Source organism: Antechinus flavipes, chromosome 2 (assembly GCF_016432865.1).
Source record: "Antechinus flavipes isolate AdamAnt ecotype Samford, QLD, Australia chromosome 2, AdamAnt_v2, whole genome shotgun sequence".
Classification (NCBI taxonomy): domain Eukaryota; kingdom Metazoa; phylum Chordata; class Mammalia; order Dasyuromorphia; family Dasyuridae; genus Antechinus; species Antechinus flavipes.
This window is the reverse complement of record NC_067399.1, coordinates 370,817,882-370,830,469: the sequence shown is the minus strand read 5'-3', so window position 1 is coordinate 370,830,469 and position 12,588 is coordinate 370,817,882. Positions and strand designations below refer to the sequence as shown.

General features: G+C 35.3%; 1 protein-coding gene across 1 annotated transcript in view; it reads right to left on the bottom strand.

Annotated features, from left to right (window-relative positions):
- Nucleotides 1-12,588, bottom strand: part of XRCC3 (X-ray repair cross complementing 3) — a 49,902-nt gene that overhangs the window by 8,999 nt on the left and 28,315 nt on the right. Inside the window, exon 6 of the mRNA XM_051978294.1 lies at nt 660-814. Coding sequence (XP_051834254.1) covers nt 660-814 — 155 coding nt within the window. The remainder of the gene's footprint in view (nt 1-659; nt 815-12,588) is intronic.

The following is a 12,588-nucleotide window of genomic DNA, read 5'->3' as shown; positions in this document are numbered from 1 at the left end:
AACTCTGCTTCAGAGTCTATAAAATGGGGGCAATACTAATAAACACCCACCTCTAAAGTAGGTTATGTAGAACAAATGAAATAACTGTAAAGCGTTTAGCACAGTACCAAAATAAGTGTTACATGAATCTTGGCTAATATGATGATGATTAATCATCCAGTGAAAAAAAATTATAAAGCAATAAAAAATTTAGAAAATTATAAATATCTGACTTAGCTCTGCCAGTTGACATATTCTCCCAAGATCCCTATGTTTATTGCTTCCTGTTTAAATTGGGTTAACATTTAGCTTAGGAAAAAAAAGTTATACAGGTAATTGTAAGGACTAGTAATGGTTCTAAGATGAAGATAACAAGAAATAAGACAACCTTTTACAGCAGGAGTTTGCAGAGTACCTCCAGAGGGCCAAATCTGATATTCTGCCTGGTTTTGTATAGATACAAACTATTTAAATATAATAAAACTGTTAAAAAATGTAAAAAAAAATTTAGGTCATAAACCATATATAAAAGCAGGCAGTTGTTTGCTAATCTCTGTTCTATACTATAAAAATGTTCACCCCAATTAATTACCCTTGGTACAGAATTTCAGTTCTCCCATTTACCTTGAAATCTAGATTAATCAGCCCCTCAATATCTTGTTGGGGTACAGGGTACTCACTATGTCTGCTACATGTTCAATGAAGATAGAGTTGCCAAATTTAATTTTCTTGATGATCTCCCCTGGAACATCAGTTCTCAATTGATGCTGTAGAGCTATTAGCTGTTGCAAGCGCTTATCTGGGAAAACATCCTCTGTACAAATATAGATCACACCTAAAATGCAAAACACAGGTTCTTGGTTGGCTCCAAAGATTCATCTTAGAGTTCTTGTTTTAATTAGATAGCTTCTACAGTAACTAGTCTATATCTTCTACTTGTTACCCCCAAATACTGTTTTTCTATTATTCCTATATTTTATAACATTCCTTGTCATCTTCCAGTGAAGCTGTCTTCAAATGCCTCATTCTGGAATAGAAGTGACTCCCATGCTTTTGAAGGCCCTTCCAGTAAACGATAAGACTTTCTAAGTTAAAGCTTTTCTGTGTTTTTCTAATCTGTGTATGGAAAGATTCACGAAGTTTGGCCACCAGGTGGTGACTTTTCTCAACACAGTCAGTCATGAAGAATCCTTTACTAAAGGGTTTAAAACTTGTTGTGGAAACATCATCCTGCAACAATAAAATCAGAGGCTTCTTTTGGAATTCTTTGCTGATTACATTGGGAAGTATAAAGAGGAGAAAGGCAGGTAAGCAAATAAAACAAACCTTGCTCTAAAGGAACTGCCACAGACTTGACAGTGACTCTGAAATTGAGTTCATTTGAGCTACAGGTAAAAGAAGCTGCCCGTCTCCTTACCAGTTACAAGTCTGTGAGGTCACCCTTTACCTGGTCATACATCCAGGAAGCCTGATCACCTGCTCTTTGTCCATGCATCATGTATTACATGTGAATAGACTTGACCCTCCTTTGGGTTAGTGTCGAAGAACTGTATCTGTAGTGTGAGGCTGTGACCCCTGGAAAGGAGGGTATTGACAGCAGCAAACATGAATAGCTGACACAAAATCCATGAGTACAGCCAAGGGCAACAGGAATAACAACACCATCAATTACAACTTTGTGACTTTGGGCAAATCACAACATATCTGAGCCTCAGTTTCCTCATCTGTTAAGTGAAAGTGCTTGATTAGAAGGTCTCTTTCAGCTATGGACCTATGATCTCGTGAAAATTTGTAGTTTTTCAAAACATTTTTATCATCCTTGACTCACTTAATCCTCAGAGAAACTTCGAGGTCAGTAATGCAGGGTTATCAGCACTGTTTTATGGATGGAAAAACTAATATTTAAGAACTCATTAAAAGACTGGACAGTTAGTAAATTGCAAAGAAAGTTGTAGTGCCTCAGTCTTAATTATGCTTCAGGTTAAATAACCTGTGGCCTTGGCACTGTACTACAAAGTTTATGTATTACTACCTTCACCTACATAATATAATAGGAATGCATATAATAGAAAATATGATAGAAAACATAAAAATATGACAATAGAAAATGCAAGATGAGTACTTCAAAAGAAGTGTAATAGCTGTACTTTAGATCTGAGGCAGAAAAGTTCATGGAATTCTTTGATATTGGCATTTAAATTCCGAATCTTCACACAAAGTTTTCAGGCAAGGATGCATATTGGGACTATGTCTTATATTGTTTGTCTTCTCCCCAGGCCTTAGTAATTTGCTGCACTCACAGTCTAGCCTTACATAAAGCTGATTTGTTGGAAAGCCAAGAGTTAGGGAACCTACTTTCTAACATCTACTTCTGTAATCATAGGCAAATCACTTTGCTGGAGTTCAGTTTCCTCCTTCATAAAATGAGATAATTAGATGACTTTAAAGATTCCTTCCATGTCTAAGAGCTATGGTTTAAGAGATATTAGTAGACAAATTGGATCACCATTTTTTCATACAGGTTCTTAAGTCATTAATTTTATGAGCATTCATGTAAAATTAAGATCCCAACTATCTAGGCCCCAACACTCTATGCACACTGGCCTAAGCTAGATTGAATAATGATCTCAGAAGGAGTCAATGAAGTGAACATCACTGGGCCTTTTGTGCTATCCCTTTATATGTCTATATATAGACTATTGAATCCTATGCTTCATTTCTAAAAATAAACTTCAAAATGTAACACAGACAAAACATTCTTTGGCTTTCATTTTGTATATGTGGGAATTCTAAAAACTCAGCAATTTTTACTTCTCAAAATTACAAAATTTCAGGAAGAAAGCTTTTTAAATGCTCCAGGGTAAATTTTCTGTCTCTAATTCTTCCAAAAGCAAAGCCTCTTAAGTCTACTCTTCTTATTCTTGCCCTTCCTAACCAGACCTTGTCTTAATGCTTCTTAATCCCTTTCCATTGAAGAGACATGATCTGTGAGGAAGGAGATTGTAACATTATAGAAATCACAGATTTAGAGCTCGAAGGGACTAGGCTAAGCCATTAGAGAATACCAATTTCCTCGCTGTGTCCAAAAGGAACAAAGAAAATAACATACATGGCTCATTCTGCGTTAGAGTATTAATTCATCTGGACCTTTTGATCAGGAAGTAGGCAGCATGGTAATAAGCAGTCCCCAGAATAGTGGCCAGTCATTGTGCTAATCAATGTATTAAGGCTTTCTAAGCTGTTTGTCATTACAATATTGAATCACTCTCCTGCTTCACACTGTATCAGTTAACATCTCTTCCATGTTTTCTCTGAAATGATTTCCTTCATCCTTTCTTATAGTGTACTAGCATTTTATTACTTTGATGTACCATAACTTGTTCAACCATTTTCTAGACGGACACCTCCTCAGAGTCTAAATTCTTTGTTACCTCATTGCTGATTTTTTTTGGGGGAAAGGGTCCATTTTGTCATAAGAAAATGTAACTACAAATTAAAAAAAAAGTTCCAGGTCAGGGGGTAGTTTATTATTTATTAACAGACACTAAGTACCCATTACTTCATGTGCTGGGTACCAGAGATACAAATATAAATGTGAGGCCGTCTCTCCCTGCAGAAGACTTACGATTACTGGCAATACACATATGACCCTAGATAAATACAAGATATACCCTGTGTCCTCTCTACCTCTACCCTTCCTTTTTGGGCTTAGGAGAGAAATCACTGGAGGGAATTAGGAAAGGCTTCTTTAAAGAGGTGACACTTCAGCTAAGTCTTGAAGAAAATGGGAGATCCTAAGAGGTGGAAGTAAGGAGGGAAAACATTTCCAGCTTCATTGTGCAAAGGCACAGGAAAAAGAAGGAATATATCAAGTAGATCAGCTTTGAATCATTCAGAGTATCGTGGCGAAGTCAAAAAAACTTGAAACTCTAGCAGTGCTTTCCATAATGTCTGACCTTCATGCTTTGATGCTCAGAACACTTTAGCTCCAAGAGGTCCCAGCACATGGGATCACAGATAAAATCCTCTCCAATCCCTTGTTAGCCAATCTTATATAATACTGGGAAATAATCTATATCCACATTCTCATCTCCCTCAAGCAGCTGCTATGCATAAAGGTCCCAAAGTGGTGATTTGGCAGTTTGGTGATTTGGTGACAAATGATGCTTTGCTTCCCATTCACTGTTATTCTGGAATGTTCTAAAAGCAGAGACCATCTAAAATACATCAGAGATGGGATTTTTCTTGTACAAAAAAGGAAAGCTGGATATCTATCTTTAAAGGAACTGTTATCACCACACCTATTTTGTGGAACTGCCAAACCATCGACCCATTTTGAATGCAGATTTGGATATCTAACAAGAGGTGTCAAGGGAAGGACAATAGTCCCCAAAGCAGCTTCAGCCAGACTAAGATATAATAGAGAAATGTTTAAGAAAATAACTAAAAATATAGTACAACATGGGTAAGGTTAATTTATGGTTTTCTAGGTCAATATACCATTTGCAAAGATCTATTTCTATTTGAGTTTGAAGTTACTAGTCTACAGCATCTTATTCTGATCTCTATCTAGCTATAAAGAAGATCCTTTAATAAGTTTCTTTCAGATGTTTAAGCCTTGCATGTCGATATCCTTCTTTTCCCCCATTATGTAATCATTCATCTGAAGAGGCCTTTGCTTTTAAGCAAGGAACTGAAATGAGTAATGATAATTTTTGAGCTCTTCAAATTCCAAGTGCTCTCATTTCAGTATGTCCAGTGAGAGCCCCTAATTTAGTGCTGTGTAATTTCCTAGGTATAATCCAGCATGTTCTTTCATTCAAGATACATGTATTTGGTGACTTACCTCAAAGGACTAAATGCATGTCACAGTTTACACCATAAATATTCTTACCTATGCTTTTCATTGGGTGGACTGTTAGGCTGATCTTTTTCCAATGGTTATGGATTCCATTGAGAAAACTATAAACTATTCTGCAGCTTGATGCAATCAGCAAAATGTCACCTATTCACAGGAACTATTTAGAGATCCAAACCACAGGAGGGTGTTCCTCCTTTTCTCAAAGTCTGTGAAGAGCCACCTCTGAGAGTGGCAAACACCCTAGTAGCACACATTTTCTGTTGCCATTCCCCATTGGCTACATATAATCACCAAGCTGATGAAGAGAGCTCTCTCTCTGCAACCACATCCATCAAGGAGTCCTTGAAGGGTCTCAACATATGTACAGAAGACATCTTGCTCTAATGAGTCAAATGTTATGTACAGTCAAACAAATATTCAACAAACCAAAACCAATTTGAATTGTCTATGAGGAAAAATCTCATACTCTTAAAATTTAACCAAGAGAACCATGAAGATGTCTGTGAAAGCTACCAGTTTCTCATATTTTCAGCATCTACACTATCAAAACTTATATAGAGTAATTATACATAGAATAATTTCAGAGGTAAAAAATTAGCCTTCCTGATCACACCTTTCTTTTAATTACAACATCAAGATAAATAATACACTATAATAACTCAGTATTAAAGAAATATATATGTGTATATATATATATATATATACACACACACATATATATGTATTTATATATATGATTGAGAAAAGATGGGCTAGTCATATGGTAAGAATGAAGGGTAACTGACCATCAACAATGATAGCAGTAAGTCCACTTATCTGATGCAAAAGAAAGAAAATTCTCAGCATGTTTGTTGCATTCACTTAGTAAATCTGTGGGAAGACATAAATAAAGCTCCCCTAGTATGGACAGACTTGAATGAGTTGCCATATGCCTCCTTAAAAGGAGCATCTACATCGATGAGACTATTTGTCTGAGAACAAGTACACTTTCTGAGGGTAGAAAGGCTGAGGAATCCAAATGATCATAGCACTTCTACTTAGACAATTCATTATCTAGTACTGGACTATCTCCGAATTGCAGGGTTCCACAGAATCTGAAATGAGAAGATTTGCTGGATTGCTTGGCAAAAAAGCCTCGGTTTGAGGCAGCTGCAGATTTCCTCCCAGTGATAAGATGATACCTCCAAGCAGTTCATTCATAATCTTGTGTCCATTTTCTAGCAGCAAGCCCTTGTTCTAGGCAAGCACTAGGATTGTGAAACATTCTATAAAAAAGTAACTTCTTTGTGGTAAGTGTGTTCTGATCCTTCAGCTTAATATGGGGGACCAGTATATTCTCAGATGAAAGCAAAAATTCAACTGTTCATTTACATCAGTGCTTTATTTTTAGTAAAACCAAGATTGCATAAAGCTCTGCTTGTTCATATTTTCTATCATTTTCTAAAGTTCCCCCAAAACACATAAAGCACTTTTACTGTATTTGGAGACGCTCCAAGAAGAGAAAATTTATATTCCATTCACACAGATTAAAAGTTCAATTTAACATTTCCTGAATATCTACAATGTGTATGAGCCTGTAGCCTATAACTTAAGACCTCTACTCATGTTCTTTGTCCTACCAGGACCTCCATCTTTCAGAATTTTATCAGGCCATTATCCTCTGCAAGATTATATTCTCTTCCAGTTTCAAACTTGAGCTTTTGGTACAGTGTCCTCTACTCTTAAATCTCTCTCTTTTTTTTTAATTTTACTGTGATCACGCCTTGTTAAACTCCAATCTTTGGATTACCCCCAAGTCTTTCTCCATTCCAACTTCAATTTTGAACAAAAACTGGAAGAAATCACAAAATATTTTTCATTGGGTTGCTACCAAATTTCTAATGTCTCAGCTGGGCCCTCACAGCAGCAAGTCAATCCTATTTAACTGGTTCTCTATCCCAGTCAGCATAAGAGATATTCCAAACCTTCTCTCCTCAAGATTCCCTCAGTCTTATCACCTGAGAATATCACCTTACACTTGACCAAAATACATTAAAGCCATTAGTTGACAATACCCCGTTCCCTTTTCTGACATTATTTTCTACTAACCTCTTTACTCCAATATCTGATGAAGAGATGGCCCTTGTTACCAAGACCATCTCTTCTAGATCAGCTCTTCCTATTACAATCAATTGTTTCTATTAGCTTTCCCATGATTTAGTTTTTAATTTGAATGTCTAAAAACTTGTTTTTTCCAACCAAACCTTCAAACAGACACATCCAATTCTATTTTTTAATAGCATTTTATTTTTCCAAATACATGCAAAGTTTTCAAAACTCACCTTTGCAAAACCTTGTGTTCCAAAATTTTCTTCCTCCCTACCCCCCAAGACAGCAAACAATCTGATATAGGTTATTTTTTTTTCAATAACTTTTTATTGACAGAACCCATGCCAGGGTAACTTTTTACAGCATTATCCCTTATACTCACTTCTGTTCCGATTTTTCCCCCCCTCTCTCTCTCCACCCTCTCCCCCAGATGGCAAGCAGTCCTTTACATGTTAAATAGCTCTTGATATAGATTAAACATGTACTATTATGTTCTTAGCTCTCCTTCCCTTCTCACCTAAATTTCTTGGAAAAGCTCTCTACAATTTGTTTCCATTTTCTTTTCTGTCATTCTCTTTTAAATCCTCTGCAATCTGGCTTCTGATCTCATCATTCAATTAAAATAGCTTTCTCCAAAGTGATCTGTTAAATGCCAAATGTGATAACCTTTTCTTAATCCTCATTCATCTTGATATTTCTTGTAGCAGCTGGAGCTGTTAAAAATGACTTGCTCCTGGATAATTTCTCCTCTCTGGATTTTCCTGATATAATGCTCTCTTGGTTGTCTTCCTACCTATTCTGACCACTTCTACTTTAGTAACTTCTACTGGATTCCATGTCCCACCTACCCACTGTAGATGTTCCCTAAAGCTCTTTTATCGCCTTTTACACTACCTCCCTTAATGATCTCAATAAGCTCCCCTGGGTTCAATTATCATTTCTATATAGAAAACTACCAAATCTATATATTTAGCCCTAGACTCTTTCCTGAGTGCCAAAGTGAAGGAAGTGACTGTTCCTTATTTCTTGGGCAATTATCATTCATTACTTAATTAAATGATATGCTCAGAAGCTTGAACCTTTGTTTGATCAGTTACTTCATCTTTCACTTGTTACATCTTTTACATACCCAATTGTCTACTATATATTCCAACTAAATGATCTGTAGGCATCTCAAACAATGTACAAAACAGAAACCATTGTTCTCCCCTCAAACTCATCCCTTTTCAAGTTTCCCTATTGTTACTAGTAATTTTCTGTTATTATTATCCCTTTTATGGAGGGCACTACCATCCTTCCAGTTACCAGGCCTTACAACTTTGATGTCATTTCTGAGTCATCATTTTTATTCCAGTCTATTGCCAAATAATGTCATTTCTATCTCCACAACATTTCTTACCTGGACTATTGAAATAGTCTTCTATTTGGTCTCCCCAACGTTATCCTAATTCCAATCCATTCTTTATATTGTCCAAAGCTTCTTAAACTGGGGGTTACAATCTCATATGGGATCAGGTAACTAAATGTGGGGGTGATGAAAAAAGTTGATTTATTAACTAATCAATGTTTGATTTGCCTACTTATTTTACATACCTATATACCTAGGGTTACAAAAATTTCTTGGGTGAAAAGGGATGGTGAGTGGGAAAAAAATTGAGAAAGTCCTGATACAAAAAACAAAGTGATTTTCTTAATGTACGCAACAAACTCCAGTGGCTCCTTATTATTTCCAAGATTAAATATTAATTCCTCTGTCATTTAAAGTTCTTCATAACATGTCTCCTTCCTGATTTTGTAGTCTTCTAACATATTACTTCCTTCTATGTATTTTACAATTTAGTAATACTTGCTTATTTGCTATTCTCTACATCAAAGTTTCTTAAACTGTGGGTTATGACCCCATAAAGGGTTGTATAACTGAATGTGGGGTTCATGAAAAATTTGGCAACAGTTAAAGATATCAAATATTCTACCAGGACTTAAAAATTCTTTAAGTAAAAATAAACAAGTACATCCCATCTCATTAGTATGCAAACTTGCTTTCATTTTTAATAATGATAAAATTATGTGTATATCAAAGAATTGTTTTAAAATAAATTTCTTTATGATTTTTTTTATCAGTAAATGTTTTATTTGTATACCCAGGGCTGCATAAAAATTTCTTGGGTGAAAAGGGATTGCAAATGAAAAAAATTAAGAAGCCCTGCTGTAAATGAAAATACATTTTCATGTTTATGCCTTCCACTGGAATATTCTTCACCATGCCAGGAATTCTCTCCCTCCTTATCTCAGTCTCTTAGTATTCCTGGCTAACTTCAAGACTCAGCCAAAATGCTACTTTCTATAGCTTATTTAGTAGATACCACTAAAGTCATTTAAGCAGTAGAAGGATCTCCATCAAAGAGCTTTCTCCATCAAGACAAGATGGAGCACATTCAAAATATACTCTATATAGGTTAGTATAGTTTTGCAACATCTGCTAATATTCTTATTATGTTGGCTAAGTTAGTTTTCCCCTAAAAAGACACTAAAACTATTCTTAAGATTTAACTGGACCAGATGAAGGCTTGAAATGTTGACATAGCTTCTTGATTGCCTAAAGCAAAAAAGAGTCCAGCACATCAGGATGGGCAAGTTAGAGTCCCTGAATCAATATACCTGGTCTTCTGTATAAGGGTTAGGGGAGCTGTGCCCAAATGAACCAAAACTTTATCTTTGCTAAAGATCCTTCCTGTTGTTAAATAGTATTAAATAAATCTCTTTTTAGCAAAATGTACATCATTCCAAACCAGAGTCCAAAGCCTTAATCAAGCCTAGCTCAGAATATGGTTATCTCTGTAATGTGTGATCTGACTATGCATATGACTTACCTCAATAATCTACAGGATAAAATAAAAACTTCACATAGTAAAATTTGATCATAATCATGACTCACAAGGAGCCAATGTGGCACAATGGAAAGAGAACTGGTCTTTGAGTCAGGATAGTCTGGGTTCAAGTTTTACCTCTGATGTATATATGGGATGGCTGACTTGCACAAAACATCATCCTCTCAAAACATAGGCAACATTCTAAGATTTTAAGTAACAGGGTAAGCACCAATCTATAGTGATAGAGGTGATTTCTTCACCTGGAATTCCTTAATAACAATAAAATCATAGGAAAAGCCTCTCCCCAAATAGCTGACATTTGTGTAGCTCTCGATGGCCTTAAAGTGACATTATTTTGTGGACCTGTGACAGAAGCAAGGCAAGCTCGGTAAGGTTGCCCACAATCCCATAGCCAGCTATTTTGTCAGCCTGGATTTGATCTCCAGTCCTCTAACTTGTGTGGCATGAAGTAGCAGAAAGAGCACTGGTTTTGGACTCAGAAGACTTAGCATCAATACAAATTCTTCCTCATGACCTGTATAGCCAAGGTCAGTCATTGAATTTCTGTGGACCTCAATGATCTCATCTGTACAATGAGATTTACATTTTGGACTAAAGAGATTTGCAACTCTTTAATCTAATCTTATTCCTAGATGAGTGCTCTTTCAACTAATATATGCTACCCAAAATATGATATTGGTTGATAGTGCTGAAATAATGCTTAGCTAAAGGAAATGGATTACATTCTATTAGCCAAAGAAGTCTGCTCTTTTTTATCTCTTTTCCCAAAGTCATCACTTGTGCCCAATATTAAAGAAAGAAATGACCCAAACATTGTAAACGTTAAATTTTGCTGAAACAGAATGATATGTCTAATGCAATTAAGCAAAATTTAATAGTACCTGCTATGTTTATGTGCCAGGAAGTAGGCCAGGTATTGAGGATAAAATATATATTTTTTAAATAATAAAATGATAAAATCCCTATCTTCAGAAAACCAACATCAGCCTATTGGGGGGTGGATAAAAGGGAACACATATCAAAAAGGTTAACAGAACTATTATTGGCTTTTTAAAAAGAGAACATTATGAATTTGATGGAAAAGACTAAATTAAACTGGCTTTTTCTATCAAATTTAGACAAAGATAGAAAACAAAACAGTTCAGCAAATTAACAAGCACTATAAAATGACTCTTTCTCAAAATGGCACCAAGACAACCCAGAGACAATGTGTCCTATTTTCTTGGTTAATTTCCAACCCATAAAAAAGAACAATGAGCTAATACAGAGACAGAATACGTGGAATAAATTTGTTTCTTTTGAAAATGTGGCTGAATGCTGGGAGTTTCAGGAGGCCAGATAGAAGAGACCTGAAGTCAATCCTATCTCTAGCTAATTTTTTTTTGAGTTGGTGTAGTAAAAATTTTCCGACAGGCCAACTACGGAAACTTGTTTTGCAAGGGTTTTTCTTTTCTCCTAGTAGAAAGGAGAGATACGAGGGAGAGAAAACAAATTCTTATTAATTAGAAAAAAATTAATTCCAGAGTGGTGTGGTATATTAGAAAAAGTGTTAAAGTAGAATAAGCCAAACAAGGCTCTGACATTTATTAGCTCTGTGGTAATGACCGAATCATTTAAATTTTCTGAGATGCAATCTCCAAAAGGGGATCATAACATTTACCACTACGTGTCAGAGGTTTTTTTAAAAACAAATTTTTTCTATTTAGAGCACTAGGTAAATGTGAATTATTATTATTAGCTGTAGTAGTAATAGATAGAGAGTTAGAACAACTGAGCAGTCATTAACAACTTGATGTACATTTGGTAAGAGGTCTCTAGTGGAAGGCTCCAGCATTTTGTCCTTAGCCCTATGCTCTTCAATGATTTTGTGACTGATTTTCACAAAGACAAAAATGGCATAATATCACTCAAAGTGGTGAAGTAGTTAATATATGAGACGACAAAATTCAAAATAAAAAATATCTCAGTGGGGTAGGATGATGGAAAGGTATTACAATGAAAAACAGTTCTGTCTCGAAGACAGCAGAATACAAGACCCAAAAGAAGCATAAAAAGATAAACAGGAAAAGAGAAATCATAAAGGATTCAAAAAGGTTAAACAGTATACATTCCTAATGGGAAGATGATACTTATAACTCCTAAGAACTTTATCATTATTAGGACAGTTAGAAGGAGTCTACATAGACAGATGAGATGGCATAGGTATGAGTTAATTATGATGGGGTTGATATTAAAAAAAAGGGGGGGGGGCCTAAGAAAAAAGGATGTTCTGGGAGAAAGGGGAAGGGAGAAATAGAATGAGATTATAGTATCTAAACTCTTTTTAAAACAAAGGTAAATGAATTACAGGAGAAAATAGACAGTAAAATTATACTAGTGGGAGATTTCAACTTTCTCCCTCAGAACTAGATTAAAAAAAAAAAAAAACTGACCAAAAAAAAAAAAAAGAAGAAAATTAAGGAAATAATAGAATATTTTAAAAGTTAGATAGGACAAACCTCTGGAGAAAACTGAATGGGAACAAAAGAAACACCTTTTTCTTTTCTTTTCTTTTTTTTAACAAGTGAATTCTACAAAAATTTATTTTATTTAAATTTTTTTTTAATTTTCAAAACTTATGCATGGATAATTTTTCAACACTGACCCTTACATAGCTTCATGTTTCAGATTTTTCTCCTCCTTTTCCCCATCCCCTCTCCTAGATGACAAGCAATCCAATATGGGATATACCTTTTTCTTAACATTATATGTCATCTACTGACCTTTTAT